General features: G+C 36.6%; 1 protein-coding gene across 1 annotated transcript; it reads right to left on the bottom strand.

Annotated features, from left to right (window-relative positions):
• Positions 1–12628: 12628 nt before the first annotated feature.
• Positions 12629–25356, bottom strand: LOC139718688 (ADP-ribosylation factor-like protein 8B-A). Its single transcript, XM_071630147.1, has 6 exons — positions 25060–25356; positions 22465–22545; positions 21150–21223; positions 19877–19970; positions 17971–18109; positions 12629–15366 (listed from the first exon to the last, which is right to left on the bottom strand). Exons 1-6 carry the CDS (start codon positions 25180–25182, stop codon positions 15314–15316), a joined length of 564 nt encoding a protein of 187 aa, XP_071486248.1. The 5' UTR covers positions 25183–25356; the 3' UTR covers positions 12629–15313.
• Positions 25357–25623: the final 267 nt, after the last annotated feature.

Below are 25623 nucleotides of genomic sequence, written 5' to 3'. Positions count from 1 at the left end.
TGAATGAAAGCAGATGAATTTTTTTGTCTTTTGGTTACTGGTATGATCAGTCAGTCTCACACGCATCTAGTAATGATTAGTTCGCACTAATTCTACTTGATTATTAACACCTAACGACCTTCGTAACCTGGCTATATTCACGACGTTCTCCATGTATGATGCAGCTCTGAACTGCGATGCGTTGTTATCACCTTTTCTTCCGTTCATGCCGGTTGTTATGATTACAGTTTAATTACATGGCCTATCAAATGCTATGTTGGCAAGGTCCTCCTTGGATTAGCGAAAACGATAACTTCCTGCTAAGAAATGTTTTGACAAGCCAAAAGTAGGATTTTTCTAGCCACACTCGGGAAACACTAACGGCCTCGTCTATAGTGTTATGAACACAAGATAACTGCCTACAGGATAATCCTTTGGTACAAAGTTTTCAACCAGCGAATAAAGCTCGATTTACCTTTTTGTCTGTTTTACGATACCATAGTAATGATTAATTAGGGGAATTTCCGTTGCGTCGCGTGCTACTAATTGGCTTTTGGTCCTCAATCCAGCATAAATAGATTTTTTGTTTTATATCTCTCTGTACATCCCATCCAAGTATTCTCTTCTGTCTCTTCCTAGCTCTCTTGCTATCTCCTTCCTACTCCTTCTGTGTTTCTCTCTCACTCTCCGCCTCTATACGCAAGTGTTTAATATTTCTTATGTCATCACTGCCGTCTTCATTTTTTTTTCAGTATATGTATAAACAAAATTTAAAAGTTATTGGAGAAGTATAATGATTTGTGTATATTTGATATATTTTAGTCTATAAGTTTGTGTATTGTAATATGTTGGTGACATGAAGATTATGTTTAATTTTTCTCACAGCTTTTTCAATGTGTATGTACAAGTGTATTCGATTAATTTTGATATTTTGGTCATCAAGTGTTTATATATATATATATAATTGTGTAGTTTTATATTTTAATCTAAGAATGATTGTATGACTATGTATGTTATTATAAAATGAAATGATATTGAACAAAATTCTGCAATTCAGCCATCTCCATGGCTGCAAATGAAATTTTAATAAACCATTACCGTTACCATTACCATTATATCGAGAATGATATCCCATAAAAATATCATCTTTGTAAAATCACTAGAAGTGAATGTGATGGTTACAATCAAATCTGTTCTCTTTGCATTTATTAAAAAAAAAAACTAGTGAAGATTTGTAAGCAAGTCAGCTGCATCATGACACTATGGTCTCATTCTCATTCGAATATGTATTGTCTGCCAAAAATACTGTACAACTTAAAAATCCCCCCAATATTTTACTTCATTCTTTTCAATAATTTCACTTATTTCATCTCCACAGAGTATAATTACATTTGCGAGTTGGTATAGTTTTACGAGATCAATGAAGCTCATTTCTCAGTATAATAAGGGAAAAAATTGTAGTGTAAGGAAATACAGTCATATGGGGGCCGTGGGGGCTCGGGCCCCCACACTTTTTGTGCATCATACAAAGGAATACATAAGGTGTTATCACTTTGGGCCCCCACACTTTTTTCAACCCGGAAGTACGTATGTGGCACTAAAATAGAAATAGATAGAGATCTTGAAGTATGGCGGCGGTAAGGTTAAGTGTTTTCTCTGAAGACCTTTTTTTTTTTTTTTATAACACCCGGAAATGGGAGGGGAGAGAATGAGATGAGGACTTTTTTTTTTTTGCTTGTTAGCTCATGAAACCCGGAAGTGGGCCCCCACACTTTTGAAAACACTGCGCCGGCCCTGTTTTATGTCACTTTGCCTTGTTCAGTTTTGATGAATTCTAGACCATTTGTTTACTTGACCTCACTCTTTCATTCAGAATGAATTTACTGCTCATTTCAGAAATCCTCAACGGCAGGCAATAGTTTCGCCACTCAATTTTGAGTATTTTCTTTTTTTTTAGCCTCCGTCAAAATGAAATCTATTAGATGTAAAGGGATGACTGTCTATACCCAATTATGAGATATACAGCTCGGAGATGAAACTCATAACCACAGATCATCAGTTCTCACCAAGCTAGTATTCGTGATCTTCATCAATATAAATTTCCAGCGATTATGGCTGGTAAATAGATAGATAGATAGATAGATAGATAGATAGATAGATAGATAGATAGATAGATGTAGAGAGATATAGATGGGGAGGGTCAGTATGACTTTCTTCTTTTACTTTCCAGTTAATATCAGAAGTAGACAGTCATTGAAAATAAAAAGTGGTACAGAAAATCCGAACTTAATGCTGAACATCGTTTCTGATCTTTAAAAAGTATGCAATGTCATAGAGGTTGTTATTCGTTTTTGCCAGTAGCTCCCGTTTCTCACACTTCCGCCTATTTTTACGTTTCGCGTTAGAAGATTAGTATACATGTCTTGTTATTGTTCATGCCTATACAGGTTTAGCAGAGAGCGAATGTGATTCCCCAATAATATTTCCTTTCGTTTTCTTTGAACAGAACTTGTAACAAACGCTGTAAAAAACATAATCTGCCTGGGTTAGGCGTTAAGCGCCAACAGTCATTTTTGCAGTTTTGGATAGATACATGTGTAGACATAGATAGACAGACAGACAGACAGACAGACAGACAGATAGATAGATGGATAGATAGATAGATAGATAGATAGATAGATAGATAGATAGAGAGGGAGAGAAATTGGGAGGGTTAGTATGACTTTCTTATTTTACTTTCAGTTTGTATCAGAATTACACAATCATGAAAAAAAAGAGAAATGGTATTGAAAATCCGAACATAAGTCTGAACATCACTTCTGATCGTTAAAAAGTATGCGATGAAAGGTTGTTATTCGTTTTGCCAGCAGCTCCAGTTTCTCACAATTGACGTTTCGCGCTAGAAGTATAGATGTCTTGTTATTGGCATGCCTATCCCAGGTTTAGCAGCGAGCTAATGTGATTTCCCAATGATATTTCCTTTTGTTTCTTTGAACAGAACTTTGCCCGCTGTAAAAAACATAATCTCCTTAGGTTAAATGTTATGCCCCAACAATCATTTGCAGTTTGTAATATACGCTTATACAAGAAGTATCTACTCTAACTTGCAATGAAGTTATTCAAAGCAAAACCTGCTATTCTATGCAAATCCGGGTTTGAAATCCATCTTCTTACTTGCAGAGCCCTTTGTCGCAGAATCTGGTAGATACTAAAGCTGTCATAGTGGAGGTATTTTGCAGTAATAGATATATTGTTATCCCATGGGAGTCAGGAACAATGGCTGCATTATTAGTAACAGACTGTTTTGAGACAACCGTATTGTTTCTCTATTAATCATACACTGATTTATGATCGGTGGGGACAACATTTTCCTCACACGTGACCAGGAACTGCATTGTTTACTTCCCCTGACTCTGGAACACGTGATAGTTGTTGTGGTACCATAGTGCACGATCTCTGATGTTTGGCAAGAAAGGGTGAAGGAAAAAAAAGAAGAAGAGGAATTCAATTCAAACCAAATTTCATTTATAATGTCTCAAATTATTATGAATAAAACGATTCAAACAACGACAAAATCATTGTGATACAAAAATAAAATACTTTTTTTTTAATCGCACTAATTTTTTACAGTCACATTCACATGTTTTCCATATGTTTTCCGCAGGCTCTCATGCGCCGAGAGTATCATTAATGATAGATACGGCGCATTATAAATGTACTTTAATATTATTATCATTATTATTAATTATGCGTATGAAAGTGGACTAGAAAAATTAGCAGATGCATAACCTATATCTTAATTAAAAAAAAGGTCATGTAAAAGACAAGAAGAGGAAGAAGATTTAGTAAAAGGTAGTAATACACTTGTAGTGGGCGAAAAAGAAGTAATGGAACCAGAAGAAAAAAAAGGAAGAATGGTTTTTAAAGGAAAAAGAAAGAAAGACGGAAAGTTTGTTCACTTGGTTTTTGATAGTGGCGCATCATGGTATTTTCCTTGAGCTGTGAAGATAAAAAGGGATGGTATAGTATTGGTTGAGTTAAGGATTCAGCTCCAACTTTTTTGCAAGATACTTGAGTGTATACTTAGAAAACCACTTCATAGAGTGCTTAAAGAGCATACAATTTCTAAGAAGAATTCAAAATTTATTTGATGAAATCGGTTTTGAAATGGCTGAGATATCCCCCAGATCAAAGTAAAATCATAGTAACACAAAGCGATCATATAATGAAAGATGGGTCCCATAATTTTATATATATATATATTAAATCAATATCGCTTTGTTTTTGGATATGTCAGCCGTTAGAAAGCCCACAATTTTTCATCGAATAAACTTTCCTCGAAGTAGAATTATATGCTCTTTTCATATTTCATAAGATGTTTTCTCATTATCTTAAAAAAAAAATCATCTTCAAAAAATCGTTGGAAACCCGAAGCCCATCCCAAAAAGAAAACTGTACCATCCCTACAATATTTTTTTTTATATACAGTGTACATTTACTCTGCATATTATTCATCGCTTATTAGCATTTCTCATGTTTCTGTGTGTGAGGCCAGCGCAATATATTTTTTGACATTTTTTTTTTTTCACTATATCGGTCGTTTGTAGAAGTGACGAATTCCAAGATTTGACCGAGCAAGAAAGCAAACTCCTACTAACCTGGATTTCCTAACTCCCTCTCCTCCTTCTCCTCCTCATGTATATCATAAAATTTTTCTCCTTCGTCTGTTTCATCCTCCTTCTCCGATTGATTCTTGCAAAATTCCGAGGTAAATGAGAGTAGAAATTCCCTAGAGGGAGTTTTTATTTGTATGAAAAACAGGAAAAAAAAAAGTAGAGAAGTAAAGTTAGCGAAAAAAAAAAATGGAAAAAATATCGCGTACATGAAAAAAAAAAAAAACATGAAAGTTTAGAGAGTAAAAACAAGTTGGGAAACTCTGTGCGATGCAAAGGGTGCTAAGCAGCTCTCTATGTGTTTTTGTACACAAAAATTTCACTAATTGTAATTTTTCTCAAATATTTGGCCAGAGCAGACAGAATTTATGAGCTAAGGAGGATGCGCGAATATTCTTGTTATGATCTGGCCCGAAGATTTTTTTTTCCCTCCGAAGAAAAACTGAAATTGATGAACTTTTGTGCAAAACAAAACCTATAGTGGAGAGCTGATCAACATCTTCACATTACGCAGATTTCCCAATTTGTCTTACTCTAGATTTTTTCCAGTTTATAACTTTCTGTGTCTGATTTTTTTCCTCAGATTTTCTTCTGATGGACTTCTCTGACATTTCTGTTGACATTCAAAGCGACATTATCACAGGATGGCGCTTCCCCCTTTAAGTGTGCTTCGGATTCGTTTTTATACAACGCCCCTTCAATAAAAGAGCGGGTGAAACCGAAGTAGGTCACATTCTTCCATGTTTACCGGATGCCAGTTCAAATCGAAGGATGGCATGAATAGTATCGTGCATGATGAGAGCTGATCATCGACTCTACGGCTGAAAGCTAATCAGCTTGGGGAAGTCTGCCCTTCAGCATTCAGGATGCCCTTATACGAATGTAAAGAATGAGGACTCTGATATATCATGATGTATTTTTTTCACATATACCCTATGTTAGTTCTCACTGTCCATTTATCTATCCATCCGTCTATCTACCTATGTGATCTATTCTGTTTTGTCTGCCTATTTCTCTATCTTCCCCGTCCTTTATTTCATATTTTTCCCTTTTAATCGTCCTCTCCATCTTTATCTATCAATCCATGTATCCATTCATATATCTCTCTATCTACCTGTAACATCTATCTGTCCACCGGCTATCAAGCTGCCTGTCTATATGCCCCCCTTTCCAACTTTTAATTCCTGTTCATAGCTAGGTGTTTATCCCTCTTGTCTTTCGTTATCTCTCGCCTTTTCCTCTTTCCTTATCTCACTCGCTTCCCTCCTTTCCGATTCAGATTTCATTATCCTCGTCTTTCCCACACTTTTTGTCTGTCCTCCGAGCTGTTATTTTATACATCACCTTCGTTTCTAGCCCTTCGTTTCTTTTTCTTTTCCTCCTCCCCTCTCTCCTCCTTCTGTGGCATATGGGAGGCAACGGGGATGAATGTTCATGAGAGAGGGTAGAGGGAGAACAGATCGCTATAACACATACATCAGCATTCATATAATATTATATATATATATATATATATATATATATATTATATATATATATCTATATATATATATATATATATATATATATATATATAGAGAGAGAGAGAGAGAGAGAGAGAGAGAGAGAATATACATGTATTATGTATAGAAATATAGAAACAGAAACTGAACAAGAAAATATCATGGTGTCTATACCAACAGTTTTCTTTGAAAAACACAGACATTATCGGGCTCCTTGCCATCATGATTCTGTCAAGTGATTTTGATTCCGTTGGTCTTGACAGCATGATACATTTTCTTGAGTTTCTGTTTCTAGTTCTTATTGTACCAACACGTGGGACTATAGGAAATTACTTAACACACGCACACACACACACACACACACACACACACAAATATAGATATACATATAAGAGACAGAGAACGAGGGGAAGAGAGAAGGAGAGAGAGAGAGAGAGAGAGAGAGAGAGAGGAGAAGGAGCGAGTAATTGGATTGAGGGGAGGAGAAGTGATTTTTTTTTTTTAAGATTGGCTAGCTATATAATGATGAGGGAGAGACTACCTACAAAAAAAAGGGGAAAAAAAGACATGTTTTTGCCTCAAAGAACTTCTTCATCAGCGGGAAATATAATAGTTTTTTGTACTCTTTTCTTTCAATCTAATCTAATCCCACCGACTGTAAGCTTAAAATCCAAAGAAGCATTAATAACGATATCCACGAGCAAGATCGAGGCACTTGCTAAGTGATGGCTATTGCAGAAACAGCCGTCATTGATTGATTGATTGATTGATTTTATTTTTCCATATAAAACAAAACAACAAAAACAAAAACAAACGGCTGGATAGCCCATATTCACTTGGTAGCGCTGGTCTTCAATGGGGTCTAGAACATCAAAATTACAAATACAATATGAAATTATGAAATAAATAAGTTGAAAACATGAAGATATGAAAGTATATAGTTTGAGAGAGATAGAAAAAAAAAAAACCCTCAAACAACAACATCGCATATTACAGTTTGATACAAGCAAAATAACAAAAGAAAATGATACACGGGAAAGAAAAATGAAAATATAATAAATCATAAACTTATGGTAACCTGTACTAATTTAAATGATGCAGCTCTTTCTCATCAACAGATAAAAAATTAAATTAATGGGGAAAACACTCCGTCATATCCACAGCGCTTCGAGCCTTAGATCTGTGATTACAATAAACGTGATTATTACGGGGTCCCCACCAATTCATCGCAGAAACCATATAAAACAAATCACATAAAAAAATCAACCATGGAAAAAAGAAAAAATCAACCAAAGAAAAAATCGCAAAGACTCTCTAAAGAATGACGGTTTTGAGAATTAGCTGTTTCTATTTACAGTTGATTTTATTTGATCTTTAACAAAAACCCACCCCATCCTTTGCTACCTGAAAAACTGGCAGGACCTTTTTACATCGTCACAGATTCATACGGTATATTTGAGTGAAAAACACAGGACATTTAAGAATTCTTGAAGAAGTTTTGTTCCCTCCCCGGTAATTTTCGTAATTGAATTGAGACAAATTGGTCTACCTAGATATTGTACGAGAAAGATAACCTTTCCCTGTTTTTTATTACACATCCTTTTTTATATATTGAAAAACATGTGGGGTCTAATCATAGAGAATGATTTTACCCATACGAAGACCTTCACCCCGCACCCCGGTTTACTGCAAATTACAATTTTACAACAAACAGGTGGCGGTATATAGGTGAAACACAGCTGACAACCAAAAAGGATTTAGTGCATCACATTCTGCCCCCCGCCGGGTATGAATGAGAACTGGAAAATTCGCGACGTTTTGTGAATATTATTTCTCTGGAGAATGCTTTTTGCTCTTTTCCCGCCCGCACTTTTCATCAATTCCTTCCACATAATTATCCTGATCACAAAGCCAGAGCTGACCAATATTGTGCGCAGTTATAGGTCAATGTCGTGCCAAAGTTGTCATTCTGACTCCCGCCATACCCCGGGTCTACCTTGCATCGAGGGCAGATTTATGATTGTTGCAGTCCCACTACAACTCGTCACTGCCACTTTTTTAGCGATACGCCACCCCATTTTACAAATACCAAAATAACTTTTAAAAAAAAATTAGAATTAGAAAAAAAAACACACACCACAGAACAGTAGAAAATAGGTCACGGTCACATACTAATGAAAATTAGATGTAGTGATGACGTCCACAGTAAACACAATTCTCCAATTTCCCTTTCTCTGCCAATGAATCAAATGTGCACAAATGTCACACACAAACATATGGCCAGATAATTGATGTGGAATACAGAGGGTTAAAATATCATACACACGTTTTTCAATCTATAAATCTAGCTTAGTATACAGCTTCTCTCTGATGTCATATCTGTTTGAGTTATAACAAAACCTATGGTAAGCTAAAGGGGATGGCTAGTAACTGATCAGTGGGAATGCCTGGGGGATGATTGTTCCAATCCTTGTGGGATTCATTTTTAAGAGTACATTATATATCTATTGTGTGAAAATAATTTGCTTAAGAAACGGTCCTCATATTCAAGTGATGTACAATTTAATGTTTTCCAGGTTAGAATTGCCTGTACAGTGACAGGACATTAAAACTGTACATTACTTGAATATGAGACCGTTTTGAATATTTTTGAATCTTTTGTATGTTCACGAACCCATTGATCATTAATTTTTTTCGTTTGATTATTGCTGATTGTATATTGTCTGCATACATTCAAGATGAATGCTTTTTTTATGTAAAAATTAGAGAAATCAAAATAAAGATTATTGAAAAACGAAAATGTGTTTTGTGTGCGTGTGAGGGTGAGTCTCGATGAAAACTTTACCTGTCATTGGTGATTTGATGTAACTTGTGCAATTCGATTTTTTCATATTCCCAACACCAACACCAATAAATCAACGCAATGACCGTCACAGGGGAGGTATCGAATGTAACGCAGGAGTATTTGATATACATGTCGACTGCTGTCTGTGAATTTTATACCGAAAAGTTACAATGGGGCCTACTTGTGTCATTATATCTGCAAAAGCTGTCAACATTTTACACATCAAAAATCCGTTAGGGAGATTAGTGTGAGTGCGCGTGCTAACGCACAAAACTAGCAAAACAGGTATACTTGTGGGAGTACCTCGTTGTTTTTCTCCCACAAATACTCCCACAATGACATTTTTTACCCCCACAGTGCCCCGACTATATAAAGCGAAATTCACGATGGAACCCCCAAAAATGTACCTCTTGCTCGTCCGCTTCCGTGTGTTTTGTGTTATGAGCATCTAAACAGGTGAAAAATATCTAACAAGTTATTTATAAAGAGACTTTTTCTTTTACTTCTCTGGTGGAGATTTTATATTCGCAAGTTTTTAACGGAAAAAACTCTCACAGAATCAAACATATGTCATACAACTGGTTGTCTGCCACAATAATGCTGTCATACCAGTCACAAGTTCACCAAACCACAATGATACAAAAACTCACACCAGACGGGGTGTTGGGCGGAGGGTGATACGGCTCCGTGATTAAGACAGCAAAGACGCAATAATTATTGTATTTGACCTTTGTGGTACCAGAAATTTATTTCAACTGATCGCTTGGTTGACTCTCTTTGGGTATTGTGGCTATGTGGTAAAATTAATTGTAAACTATTGTACTAATTAGCGACAATTTACAATACCATGTATCAAAAATCTCATTGCAAGATCAAAGAGATTGAGTTTGTAAAAGAAAGGGAGAGAGAAAAAACACAAAACAAAACAAAACAAAACAAAACAAAACAAAACTAGATATATCGCTACGGCTACTGATATGCCTCCGCCATAATGCATGGTTCTCCTAATAGGTCTCAATGTCTTGACAACAGTTTCACACAATTGGCACAGGTTTGACACAAATGTGCAATGTTCACTTTCCTAGAACTAGGTTCAATTGACAGAAGGAAAAATTTTTACTTGACTTTTGACCCTTTTATAAGTTTATGCATTGAGTAATTTTCAAGAAGGAAAAGTATAATTTCTTCAAATGGGAAAATAGCATCTAAACCTGGCCTTTGACCTTTGACCTCACAGTTCCAAAGAGAATCACTGTTAGGTTGAGCATGCATAAATATGTAAGTTTCATGATGATACCTTGAGTATTTCCAATTTAGCACTTTCAAACCTTTTGCACCTTTTGGCAAGAAACTAAAAATATATATTGGGTAATGCATGCCATATCAAGTTTAAAAAAAAAAAAAACCTTCAGGCTTATTGCATTTTAAGGAAAGTAGTGATAATTTTGAGGAGTTGACTTGACCTTTGACCCCCCTGACCTGTGACCCATGACCCCCAACTTCCCTAGATAATCACTTCGGTACAAGGTTCCATGAAGATACCTTGAACCATTTGCGAGATATGGAGAAAAACATGAAATTTCATTTTTTCCCCCACAAAATAACCTGTGAACCTTTGACCCTGACCCTAAAATCCACACAAAGCATTATCCCCCAAGGATATCCCTCATACCAAGTTTGATGTAAAACCACCTCACGAGATATCGACAAAAAACAAAACGGGACGGACGGACGGACGGACGGACGACCCGAAAACATAATGCCTCCGGCCACTTCAGGCATAACAAAACAAAACATGATCACGCTTTGGGATTTAACTCCCAACCGCAAGGACTTTACAACATGGGTCGACAGAAGGAAAAAAACAGTCAATTACTCTGTGTTGAATTTATTGTTAACCTGATCATCCAAAATGCTCTCTTCATATACCAAAAACACATACAGCCAATTTGTCTTTCCAGGAACTGCTGAAATTTCAGTCTATGTGTTACAGTATGCACCTACAACTGCTAAGAGTTATACAGTACTGTGACTGTAGACGGACCCCCTTAAAATATCTCTGCACATCCTATCTCGGAACTGGCAGCTTAACCTGCAAAGTTGGAACAGTCACTTGAGCCTGAGGAATTGTAAAATGTATACAGAAAGGATTTTAATATCTGTCGAAAAATCAAACTGCAGGAATCTTGGAAGTGAAAAAATGTACCAGGTATATTTCATCAGTGCCACCTCGGAAGTCTCGACAACTTTTGTGTACATGAACCAAAACATTACACATTCTTACTGTGATTTTGAAACGTGAATTTCTAACAAATCATGCACAATTAAATAAACTTGTATATTCCCCTATTAAAGCAACTGTCAAGATAAGGGACAATGTACATAGTATGATGCCCAAGTCCTTAGCATCGAGCATGCAGAAAAGAAACTCCCACATCCTCCTTTTTTTTTTTTTTTGCTTGAAAAAATTCTGTCACATGTATTCAGCTGATTACACCTTTAACATGAAAAGGAAATAATAAGTTCAACTCCAGGCTGCAATGATTGACTTCAGGCCCCAAATGCGATGTTCTTCACTCAGCTCGTTTCTCACCATAGAATTTTGTACCCTAGAAACCTGCCATCTTGTTTAGTTGCTCGGAGAAAGTTTAGCCCGTTCATTTGGGGTGAAACTGTATCCATCACTACTAGAGGCATTTGATTACAGTATTTCATTACTTCTCATGCTGAAACAAATATTTTATGACTTAAATTTGGCTGAAAGGTCTTTGAATCCTACTTAAGATAGACAGTTTCCTTTTTTTTTCAAATGATTGTTTTACTGGGAGTCACTGGGATTTTCCCTTCCCTCAAGTTAGTTTAATATCTCTATGAATGCAATGTTTTACATCGTCCCTGTACAAGCTTACTAAGTGCATGTAGCAGCCTTGTCAATAGTATCATTCAATACACATGAATGGCTGCAATGGCAATAATAACACAAACATCCATGGCCCATTATAATAATGTGTATGAATGGCAGAAATTCTGATCATCATGGTAAACCGGTAGTGGGAGTTTAAAGGTTCAATTTCTGTTAATCCTCAAGCCTGTACATTTCTTCTTTTCTTTTTCATAACGTGAAGTACACAAGCACACAAGAAATACCAGTATTAAAGATTTCTGGACACGGATATCTTGGAGGAACACAAACATAAAATTGATTGGTATCATTCCCATTGACCAGATCTGTACAATATGTACAGAACTCGGATGCTGAAGAATTCATTAAGAGCAAGCTATAAACGGACTGTTAATCAATGAACTTATCAAAGACTAGTGCCCTTGCAAATTCACAAGGAAAATTTCTACCAAATGATCACATAATTTCATAATATTGATCAAAATCTCATATAAAACACAATTTGAAACTGACTTACAGTAGTGAATGAAAACACACAGAACAACCAGACAGACACAACATATAGTATGCATGTACGTATGTATGTTTATCTATTTACATTGTATTACACACCAGAGCATATTATAGACAAAATGTCTTCACACTGCAACAGTTGTGGCAAAATATGGTGTCATTTCTATGGATTTGTTCCCCCCCCCCAAAAAAAAAACAAAACAACAAAACAAAACAAAACAAAAAACCCACAAATTTACTGGCATGCCAATCCCTGTCTCCAAGACATTATCATTCACATTTGTGCATCTTAGCAAAGAGAATTAATAAAAGGGGAATATCATCAAACCTGTACGATGAGAATTCATAAGGTCACATGTTCAAAGTTGTCTCGTCCACAGTGTACGGCAGAATTTGTGGTCGCATCAGGTTAGGAGATGAAAGGTACAGAGTTTGGAGAGTAAAGTGACTTCTACACAAGTGAGATTCATTTCGTCTTGTCACTGAACCAGAAAGGAGTCTGCTCACAACTTCCAGGAGTGAGCCATAAAGATGGAATAATTATTGAAGGCTTGGTGTACTTGCCACATACTCTGCTCTCTCTAGTGTCTTGCTTATAGATATCCAAAGCATTAGCTTGGAGGTGTGGAGCCATTCTCGATACAGGCAGTGGACTGGGGGAGACGATGTGAAACAGGAGAGAACTTGGCAGGTCAGCATCAACTCTTTTGTCTGTACTCCTGTGAAAGAAGATTCCAGCGCATGCTGTGTCATGATGAGCTGCTCACAAAGCTCAGCAGACTTGGAGCACTCTGCCTCACACACCTGCAAAAACTTGTGACTGACAAAACCTAGCCGAGGATGCTTTGATGAAAACCAACCTGCCCTCGCTCGCCAAGGGCAACTGAAACTTAGAGTCAGGCAAGTGACGTCTATGGGGGCACATGCTCAATAAACGAGGTACAGTGGTCCTTGCCTAAATGCGAAAATCAAACACGTGGTATAAATATTTTCTCTAATGCCCTGTAACCCCTTGTGGTTCACCCAAGGTGACAAGATATCGCACACTAAATAGTCATCCTGGCGTGCCCTGCTACACAATAGATCACTCAGTCCTTACCCCAAGAGATCACTTGGTGACCAAGAAAGAGTACAAAACACAAGTGGTTTTAATAGTCCAACACCACTGACCAGTGCTTCTCAACCTTTTTTCTTTTTTTATGCGAGGCCCACTTTGGCCCCTATGAATATTTTTGAGGCCCAATCACATGTGTAGATCGAATAAAAAATCTTTCTATTTTTTAATTTGGAGAGACATCACATCCCACTGGTTGAGAAGCACTGGTCTAATACTCCTCACTGGGCAGGAGAGATAAATTAGGGTGTTGCTGCAGGCAACAAATTAAGATTGTTTCCTTTTGAGGGCCAGAACACTCACTACATAATAAGAGGTGCAAACTTTGATATACATGTATTTCAATAGACACAAGTGAACTCTTTAATCACTCTCCTTCGTAAAGCACATGATCAACACATATAACTGATGGAGATTATACATTCACACGCACTGAACTTAACATTTTTGCAAAGAGTCAAAAAATTCCTACAAAGGTCAAATGGCATTTGAAAATATTCAAGAAATACTTGGAAATACATGTATATGAATTACACTTGATTAGAACGCTGTACAAATATCGAGACCACACCTTTTTGCCTGTCACTTCATCACAGGAAAAGATAACCAAGAATATATTCTGCCAACTTGCTCTCAAACCCTACTGTGCTTGAATAGCACAGGTATGTCCAAATGTCAAAATAAATAAATGCATAGACTTTGCCATTCTAAGACAACTCTTTACCAAGAACTAGCTGCAGAATACATGGCATCACTTCACACTCTATTGTCTTGACAATAAACTTCAATCAAGCAGAAACTATCTATGATTAGTGGTTAAAAAAAAGAGTAGCTCTTGAAAAAGCAAACAGTCACATGAAAGAGTACAGTGTCCTCTCTTAATATGTCCAAGGAAGAATTATATTTTGATGCAATGGTCTTTTTCAAAATGTCAGCAAGACTCAAACATCTAAAGTTGAATGTTAATAGTATACAGCCATTGTCAGCTAAACAGCATGAGTTTGCTGTAACATGCAACTTGGTAAATCAATGATTTCTGATGATTATGCTTGTTTAACTACAAATATAGCAACAAAAATATGCTGCAGTATCACTATGTGCGGGTTACGAGTAAATGCACTGAGTTGCGTAGGGCTTGTTTCATATTCAGACAACAATGTGCATTCCTCAGCGCTGGCAAAATGGGACAGTTGCGCAGCCAAGAAAAGGGGAAGAACCCATAAGAGTATATTCTACATATGACTGAGCATCTGGAAAGTGGGGGAGCCAAAGGACACATTATTTGCAGCTTTGCAAAGAAGGAATGTACACTGGTATACATGGAGGGACTTTGGGTGGTGCAATAGCCTAGGTGACGTTATGAATATGCACATACATACAGCAGTGTCTCATTGTAGCTGTCAAAATACCTCTACACTCGCGTGTTCTCAATCCACCGGTGCAGCACATCCCAACACAGTCTCTGAGTTGGATAAATTATGCAGACTACACCAGGGCCCACTCACAACAAAGTTGTGATAAGAGACGGAAAAGGAGATATACTATAGATCCCTCTCCCAAGAAGAAGAAGAAGAAAAAAAAAGGTATTTCTTTGTCTGTTTTGTTTTGTTGTTGTTTTTACAAATAGCAGTAGTTTTTCTCTGACATCTTGGTTACTGTTCATCTAACATAATATACACAACAGACAACGATAATAATAATAATAAATTCATTCAAATCTATGTTGGTCGGCGTTGATCTCCCGCGATACTCTGCCAGTAGACAAGGGATTGTCAGCAGCCAAACCTAGCGACTTCCTCCTGACTTTGAATGCTGTATCAGCCATTGCAACGTGATGTCTGGAAGATGAAAATGAAAGAAAGTATGGATATTTGATAATCAAATAAGTCTGCTTGCTTTTAAGCATTCCTATTTGCTTTTTGGACAAACGCTTACTGAAATCTTCTGTATTTGATCAAGATCATACTTGCTGCACACAGTGAATTTACTGCTTTTAAAGGGAACCCAAACCCAAGGAGCATTGTGGATTGAGTGAAAGCAGCAACATTAGTAGAACACATCAGTGAAAGTTTGAGGAAAATCGAACAATCGATGCAAATGTTATGAATTTTTACAGTTTTGGTGTTGGAACTGCTGGATGAGGAGACTACTAGAGGTTATGACGTATGAGTGGACAACAATATAAAGAACATTCCACAAAAATTCACTTTTCTAGCATAATGAAAGAGCACTTGACTAACCGCTTTCAGAAAGCAGGCGGAATAATTGTCAGTATCAAGTTGATGGAATGTGTAATTTTCATGAAAAATGAATTTTTGTGGAATTCTCTTTACATTTTCTTTATATTGTTGTCCACTCATACGTCATAACCTCTAGTAGTCTCCTCATCCAGCAGTTCCAACACCAAAACTTCAAAAATTCATAACTTTGGCACCGATTGTCCGATTTTATTAAAAATTTCACTGATGTGTTCTACTAGTGTTGCTGCTTTCACTCAATCCACACTGTTCTTTGGGTTTGGGTTCCCTATAAGGGAACCGAGTGTGCAATGGATTTAATCAATGTATATTACATACTTTATCTCAGATGCAATATTCACAATGTGTCATTACAACAAGAAGATTTTCATGATTCTAGCCATGTGGTAGAACTTTACAGCAAGAAGATTTTCGTGATTCTAGCCATACTAACACTGACGAGAAACTTGGATGTCACATGCAAATACTGGAATGGAACACTTTTGATTGGGGCAACTCATTTAGAACAAGAACTCTGAAAGTGCTGACAGAGAACAGTGGCTTTGTATATAACTTAACTGGCATAATGCTAGCAGCAAACCACGACAAACAAAATTACAAGGTGTATTACTCTGAGGCATTCCTGTTCACTGTCTATTGATTGTAGATATATTTGATATGATTAGGGGATGCAGATAATATCCAGACATATCTTGACAGCTCTGGGAAAGAACTTTCATCAAAAATTTATTCACTGCCTTCCTGAGATTTCTGGCTTGTTTTGTGTGTGTGTGTGTGTGTGTGTGTGTGTGTGTGTGTATGTGTGAGTTTTGAGATAACATTCACCTTTACATGTATCAATGTGCATACACAGACGAGTCCAGGTAAACGAGTACACTCAAGAGTGTTGTCAGGCAATGATTGAAAAAGGTCCTGCACATGCCTAAATACACAGTTGCAACAATTATCTCGCTATATCAGGGTACAACAACCAAAGAAATATGAAGATTTAAAGACATATCATCCCTTTTGCATGAAATTTTTGAAAATTTGGTGAGAACACTTAGGTATTGAAGAAAACACTACCGTATTTGGAAACCTCCTGTAAATTTTGAACTCAAGAGGGTCTTTATTTGTTGAGTTAAATTGACCATTAAGATTCGAATAATTTTTTCGGACTACGAAAAAATTACAAATCTAAACTACTAGTCTAGTTTTACAGACCTGTGTGATGCACTTATGTAGTTCATGTAAGTGGTGTGTTGTTAATTGCCATAGATAACAAAGTAAAAGAAGCTAGTGAATTCTTCCTTTCTGACTGCTTTAACATGCATATCTATTGTTCGAAGTGTAAGTATCATATTACAACCACAGGAGGATTAGTATACGCAGCTGTGCCTTGTACACAGAATATGTTGCGGTGAGCATTTGGTGCATTATTTGAATTTTAACAGCTAACAACCTTCAAATATCACAGAAATGTTATAGCTTTACAATAGTCTTGTCATTCTGGTGGAATATATCATGTTCTGTGCTATTTGGGAAGGAATGCAGAAGGGATGGCCCATCTTTAAGACCTACAAAGTCGTCTTGTTAGAAGGTTTCATTCTATCCGACCTCTTTATGACAAGGTTCCACTGTATTTGTAGGGATGGGTGGGGGTTCACAGCCCACATGAAGGAAACCGAGACAGACACTAGGGCTTGACAAACATGTGAATGACATTGAGCTGTTGGGCATTCAATGGAAAAATAGAACAGCCAGTTTCCAAAAACTTAAAAGGACATCTAACCAATGTCATGGCAGAGCTATCAAAATTGGCCTCTCCAGTAAGAACAAACTCCTTGATTTGCAAATGTATGTACATATTGTAAATGAACATATCTTTGTGTATGTGTGTGCAATTACCAGGAAAGAAGATGATTACATGTATATCTTTTTGAAAATTAAGTGTTATTGCTTTTGAATTTCCGTTTTGAGTTTTGCTTTATATCCTTCTTCTAGATCTACACACTTCAATCAATAGTGTCTGTACTTTCATTAAAAAAACAATTCTTTTAGTCTTTTCAACATGAAGTTCTCTGTATGATCATATTATGGGTTTATGACATCACCTCTTGATCTGAAACAGAGAAATAAATGGGTGCAAAGATTATCTGTAGGGGTCAATTTCAGTTTTAGTTTCAGTTTCAATAAGTAATTTACCAATGTTTTCCTTTTCTTTGCACGAGATGGAATAGCAGCAGATCTCCCGGTCCTGGATCGCGGAGAGGTTCATCCTCTCGATAAGCTCCTTCTCATCATAGGCTGTGGGGATGTCTCTCTTGTTACCCAGCACTAGTACCTACAAATATCAACAGATTCACAGGCAGAGAGAGTTGACAAGTGTGATGTACATCTCGCTGCTGCACACGTGCATTGCCACATTATATGAGTTTGACTACACACAAGTCATTGTGTGAACGTGTGTTCTTTCCGCTCTCCAATAGTACTCGAATTTCCGATATAATTTTGGTGATATAGTTGAAGTCAAGACATATTAACAAGGAACTCTGCATCAATCATCACATTTTTCTCAACACATGTCGAGCACAAAATTCACAATCAAATAAACGATACTGCCACAAAAGATAGGTAGTATTTCTTCGAAAAATTAGGCAGTGATATATTCAATACCACATTGATGGTCTCTATGTTGCATTATAGACCTTGATGGAAAGATATGTTAGAAGACAACTTATGGCAAATGTGAGGGCTACTTGTACAACAAATCACTCACTATTCAGGACTGGATTCAGAATATATCCTAGGGGATCGATACTTTACATCAGTATTCTACTTTCTGACCAGTTATCAACACATCAGTTCTAACTTTGACTCTTTCATTACCATGAGCAACTTGTTTGAGTACTGTGTCTATGGAATTTTGAATCATTGGTCCCCTGAGAGTTAAAGCAGATCTTTCAATCCTCTTGGCAATGCCTATGGTTTCACCCTTCATGTGCCACCTTTGTATGCCCGACTCAGTTGATGGCTTGCCAAGTTTGCATATTTTGCTTTAACAAAAACACACACACACCGTTCAATAAATTGCCACAGTGAATTGAAAGTGTCACACGCATTTCCTTGTGCATTTATGACATACATACAATGTACATGTATCTATCACGCTGTGTGGTGATGGAATAGCCGTGTTTTCTTGGGATTTTTCGAGAAAACTCCAATTTTCTGTTGTGGTTGTGACTTCAGAAAGTCTTGTCTCCCAGAGCTACATGTACGCCTAAAAATATAAGTGCTTGTGACCAAGAATAAAATTTTGCATTACATGTACCTTTGGGATAATGTTTTGAATACTGACAATTTGCAAGGAAGAATACCATAGCTTTGTTGCAAGATTAACAACACAGCAAAGCTTGAAATTTTCCCCACAACTTTGCTGTACTGTGATTCTAGCATGAAAGTTTCTATCAAATGTTACAGTTGTACATGGTTTGAAAAACAATGTTTTTCCAAAATGATGAAGCAAGGCAGACACTTTTGTAGTACTTACTTGGCCATTCACCAGTATCAAAGCTAAATCAACTAAAGCAGGCTCACAAATGAAAAGCTGTGTATGACGAAGATATACATGCTCTCATAATTGTGATGATGTGCTCTGTGGAAAGTAATGTCGGTACGACTTTGCTGGTGGTGCTGTCATTTCGTCAAACTTGAGTCTATACCAAAATCTTCTTTTATATTATATACACAGCACATTGATATTCTTTGCACAGAAATAATCTCCAGCATAATATCATGTTTCTGCATTCGTAAGACGGACGATTGATGCTAAACTGAGGTGACTCTCCATCTGTTTATTTCAGAGCACCCAGGCACTTTGCTGACATTTTCCCGATCAAACAATAGCACTGTACCTATCTCTGCTAAGGGTATACTTGATAATGAAATCACAATTTATGCACAATTATGAACTCTATCGAACAAATACACTAAGGCGTCATGGTATGAAGAATTTCAATCAGTCACACGAGATGGACGAACTGTACGCACTTGAACTTCCCTTCATAATGGAGTGTCCGTTTGTAGTACGAAGAGACCTGAATCAACTTACTGGAATTCCTTGCAATTGTGGTTTGTCGAGAAGATTGTGCAGCTCATTCCGTGATGCTTCTAACTTTTCGTGATCGGCTGCATCTACCATGTACCTATGGAATGGATCACAGTGAATGAGATGAGAAATGTTTTGATGAGAATATTATTCCTGTATGCACAAAAATTTGAAACAGATACAACTTACAATGTATACATGTATGCAACATGTACACAACATCCCAGGCAGTATTGTTAAAATCATTCAAGGAGCTGCTCCTATAAAAAGGACTTCTGATTTCTAAAATCGTCAGGGCCCTCTATAAAAGCAATGGAAGAAGGTACATGTACATCTTTGTATCTGTGGAATATAAAACCAAACCAATATAGCTTATTGTTACCAAATTATAACAATCCTCATTATCACATGCATTTTAATCAGAATTTTCACTATTATAATCATTTATTAGAAGTAGTAGTTGTATTTCTACTACCATTATTTTTATTCTGATTATTACTATCATTATTATGATCATTATCGTTATTACCACGACAGTTATCTAAAACAATGAATGGATAAGAATGAATGTAAAGCAATTGACTTGATGAGATGGGAGATTCCATTTTCTCCAATGCAAAGAAAATGATGATTGACAGGTAGTAAATTCAAATGACTACTGACAACTGATGACATGTAGAACTACACTGTGAAGGTTCTACAGTGATGGATCAAATTTATGCTCATAATGAAGTTGTTCACTAGTGTACTGTGAATGGGTCAAAAGTCTCTATCACAAGAAGAGGACAAAACATTTTTTTTCCAGCTATTTCATAATAAGGATTCCCTATCAAATGAGATTTGCACGTTGTAAAGTGATGAATCAAATTTGTGTCAGTCTTACAGTCACTTTATCCCCCCTCCCAAAAAAACAAACACACAAAAAGAAAAAACTGTTCACAAGTTTAGGGTGCCTTTTTCATGTGAACACAAATAGTTGAGCATCAAAAATCTTTCAAGGTAAACATTCTATTAAAGCTAAACTCATTGCTAGATAACAGCAATCTCTTGGATAGTTTCAAAATCTGTGAAAGAATGTGAATAATGATTAACCAAAGCAATAGAGAATCTTCCAAGAGGTAGCAGTATCCGGAAGATAAGTTGAACATAAAGTTGAAAATAGAATAGTTCAACTAACAAAACCATTGATTGAGCTACACTCGAACTGTGTTTTAAACATAAACGGTAAAAACTAAATCCATTTGCATTATGTACAGTCAAAGGCATTCATACTTACACAATACAGTTGACCCCCCTGCAGTATCTTTCCCACATACTCCTGAATCTTGGTTGTCCTCCGATATCCCAGAGCTGCAATGAACAAGACATGGACAATATCGCTCTCAACAACAAGACCAACAAGCTACGAGATGGTAGTGGACAATTTGTCCATTTTCAAATTGCTTTGTCTCTCAATCAAAAATTACTGTACTTGTTTGCTTTCTTGCAGGCAAGAGAAATACCAGAAAAGAAGAAGAAGAAAAAAATCCAGAAAAGAAGAAAAAATACAAAAAAAGCATGAGTTTTCACTAAAATTGATGGCAACAGCTCATCAAAAGTCTGAAATTTCCAGAAATGGACAATAAAATTGAATTGAATTGAATTGAATTGAAGGAGAGTAAACACTGATTATACAGTAACATTTAGATACAGACATTTTTTTTTGAAAATTTGTCCAATATTGTTCATATTTACACCATTTGATTGACTCTATTCATTCAGGCCAACTTCTATACAAGTCATACAATAGATTACTGATATCATGGAATATTTTTGAGGTGAGGAAGTTACTGCACATTTTGTACTCTTCACACTCATTTTGCTAACATTATTCAAGCTACATGATTTTGAGATAAATTATCAGTAGTACTAAGGCATCCAAAGTCAGTGAAACTGAAACGAAAAACAAAAAAATGTCATCTAACCATGATGAGTGCAAGAGTATTAAATGTCTGAAAAATTTTGCTTTCACAGAACACATTCAACAATTAAGGCAAAAAATTTTAAAATAAAGACTTGTCTATCTACACATTGATTGGGTATGACAAATACTCCATCCCGGTACTTTCCTTCTACCATAGGCCTATATACAATTGTACAAGTACATGTACTTGTATGCAGTATTCATTGTACAGATTCTTAAAAATGACCATTAATACAAACACTGCTTTCGAACTGCTGTCACTGAAACTTAAATTTCTCTCCTAGGCATTTTTCCAGACTGACAGAAGCACAACTGAAGTCATAATTACACTGAAGAAGATCTATATTGGCTGGCAGAATGGTGTTCATTGAATTTCCAACAATGCACTTCAGATTTAAATATGAAATTGTAAAAAGCTTCTTATATCTCTCTCTCTTTCTCTCCAGTATTTGGTTGTAGTAACTCAGATGTGATATACTGTATATGATAATTTGTGTGTGTGTGCATGATGGCACATATAGTGTTATTAAACAAGAAATAAACCCTGGATGTGAAGTTAACCCAGCATCATGCACTACTGTATGAGATGAATCTCCTCCACCAAACTGCATACAAGTGTACAACTTACCTTTATTGTGACATTTCCTTTCGTGACTTTCCTCATGTTGAAGCCTACTGTGGGTATCATGTCTTCGCTAAATTGTCCTGACTGCAAATGGGATGGGATGGGATGGGAAGTAGGAGAACATTAAGTCATAAGGCATGATAAAAATTCTCTGTAATTTCATCCATTTATTCAACATGACCAATCACAGCAAAAACAAAACAAAAAATAAATAAAAAACACACAAACAACCAACCAAATCATACATCAAAGAAAACAAAAATCAACAAATATTAAAACTGAAATTCAAGCAACACATGATTTTTTTTTCAAGAAACCCTTAAAAGAAAGTGATATACATGTAAATTAAGATATTCCATCAGCCATAAACAGTTGACACAATCAATGCTTATCAATAAAGTAATAATACCTGCATGTTGATTTTAATACTCTGCAAAACTGCCATCTGCCAACTCAATGAACAGACTCATTCCGAGAAATAAACAAAATGTATAACTATGCTGTATGTTCACCACATGTGCTCATGCTGCATGAAGGCCCAAATACACAAGGGAATTTAAATAAAAAACCTTGGCTTAACCCATTGAGGACGGGCTGATTTTGCTACAACATGCATTTCCCATAGACGCTTGCCAAAGTACATGTATACTCGAGACTCGTTCTCAATGGGTTACGAAATTGAGTCCATGGACTGAAATACAGTGTAGGTCAGAAATATGGATACACGAGGCCTACCCTGCTGAGCATGTCAGCACGCATTCATTTTGGATGTTCTAAGACACTGTAAGAATAAAATAATATGTTCAAATGCATTCCAGTGATTTTATTTTCTACATTATTAATTATTGGCCATGATCACTAGAATTATGATTACCTTTGGTACTAGAAAATCTAAGCAATGCAAGTATTCTTGTAAGATGTACTGTAAAGCAAGCTGCCCATGATTTGACCATAACGCCTTACAAAATTCGACCGGCTGCTACATGTAAAACCTTTGGTTAAATTTTGGCACAGGAAGTCGAACCTTGGCATTTTTGCTTTATAGTCTCTAGATATACAAGACAGGGTTCAAGGGTCAGGGTAACTCAACTGTGACCAGTCCGAATGCGAAGCGTCCTAACTGACTGTGTACAAGGAGTGCCCCGGGGTTAGGGTCAGGGAGGATCTTTTAACAAGCATGTGACAATGCCCAATGGCCTATCAATGCCAAATAAATAGAAAGCAGTGCAATGTGCCTCTTTTTTTTTTCTTTGACACAAACAGAAGGCATCGTGTAGAGTAAAATATCCAGTTTGCGGCAGTTTAAAAATTATTAAGGGTTTTTCCAACTTGTAAACAAATCAGGCAAATTATTTTCAACCATTTCATATATCATAGACAAGATTATTCATTAACGCAATGTTTTTCATAAAATAAATTTACCACTGACAAACGCAGTTTTCATGATTTACCAGGGCAAAACCTAGCACAATTTTTGCCAATAAGGGCAGTATGCGACGTAGTGGTTCTGCTTGCGGCACGATGTACAATCCCTATGTAATACGCGCGTGCTCCGCGATCTCTAGCTGAACGCATTCACATGTCTCACGAACATTGCCTGTTGCGAAAGCATGTGAAAATAGCGAGCGTGCATGCATTGGCAGCAAACAAGATCGCAATTCTGGCGGTGTTGTTGATGACTTTCTCGTGTTTTTCTCAATTTTTTCGATGGTAACATTCACTTTCCGAACAAAAATGGCGGCCCACATCGGCTCGCGAAAGTCCTATTTTATGTGAGGATATGTTTTCAAAATGATGATGATGATGATGATCCACAGCATTTGTATGGCGCCATATATCTGTCATAAAATCCATGAACATCGAGTAAACGACAAAAAATCAAGTTTCTCGGAGCATTATTTCTTAATTGTTATGTTAAGAAGTACCGAAATTGTTTTTTTTTGGATGTGATATGTTGTCATTTAGCCTTTAGGTGAGAAAATTTCACTTTTATTACAGATCGTGCCCATTTTATCGGTTGGTTTTTGTTGATTGGTAGTGTGTTAGTGTGTGTGTAGTGTGCATGTAACACTAACAGTGCAATGCTGTGTTTAATGGTATATTACCGATGCCGTATGTTGCACGGCCGCTTACTGCCGCAGTTACTAGCGGTTAGTTACTAGTTAGTTACTAGTCTTCCAACTTTACAGACTTAAATTTTTACTGTAATTACTTACACCAGCCTCTTGGATCAGCTATACTAGCCTATAATAAATTACATCTGGGCAAATGTAAATTTAGGGTCTCACGTTACGTAGACATGGTATTTTCAATGGTAGAGGGGGTCTAACAGTGGTAAACAGTGACACATTTCTTGGCATGATCATAATCAAGAAAATTGATAAACAAGAGCATCATCGAATGGGGACAGTGAGGAAATTTTATTGACACTAGAATCGATTTCATGTTTAATTAGGCTATGCAGCATGCAGCATGCAGTTGATACTGAAAGAATAAAGTTTACTGTTGTAGTCATACGTGTAAAATTTATTCATACGCATTAGTACACATGCACTTGCATTGCAGTATGCAGTAGAGATGCAGATAGCTAACACCTACCGAAATCACATTGACAAACGTTGTTTTCCCCGAGTATTGCAGCCCAACCAATGTAAGCTCCATTTCTTCCTTCCAGAAAAGGCTTTTAAGCCAGTCAAGAAATCTGTTGATGGCTGCTAACATCTTGACTGATGAAAAGATAGTCAAGTGGGTGATAAATTGCAAATCCTGTCGACTAGCAGTCAAACAAGCGTTTGACTAAGGAGTGTATACACTGTGTCTTGTAAATCGATGTCTTGTACCATACATAAGAAACGCCGAGCCGATATCCGTATCCGAACTGCCTTTCTTCACACTGCGACTATGTTCCACGCAACGGGTTACTGTTATGTGTGTATACAATGTACAATAAATGATCAACCCAAAATGATCTCATGACCCTATTGTCTCTTCGGTAATATTGTGTTACAGCTGAAGTAGTAAAATATCACTATAGTCTTGATTTGAAAGAATCATATTAAAAAATCTAAATAAGATATAATTGATGGGAAAAAAAATATTGCTAGCTGTTAAAAAATGCTTCTTTTTGTTTCCTGTCAAAAAAGTGCGTCTTTATTGACTCCG

The sequence above is a fragment of the Diadema antillarum genome, unplaced genomic scaffold (genome assembly GCF_040938485.1).
Source record: "Diadema antillarum isolate AM-2024a unplaced genomic scaffold, OU_Dant_1.0 scf00000098, whole genome shotgun sequence".
Classification (NCBI taxonomy): domain Eukaryota; kingdom Metazoa; phylum Echinodermata; class Echinoidea; order Diadematoida; family Diadematidae; genus Diadema; species Diadema antillarum.
The sequence above is the reverse complement of the archived record's forward strand: the minus strand, read 5'-3'. Positions and strand labels throughout refer to the sequence as shown.

Bases quoted from the DNA above. Each gene is read 5' to 3' on its own strand.
- LOC139718688 (XM_071630147.1), bottom strand. From the start codon at position 25,182: ATGTTAGCAGCCATCAACAGATTTCTTGACTGGCTTAAAAGCCTTTTC. The intron at 22,546-25,059 runs GTAGGTGTTAGC...TCCCATTTGCAG, and splicing joins CGTTTGTCAATGTGATTTCG to TCAGGACAATTTAGCGAAGA. The intron at 18,110-19,876 runs GTAAGTTGATTC...TGATATTTGTAG, and splicing joins CACAATTGCAAGGAATTCCA to GTACTAGTGCTGGGTAACAA.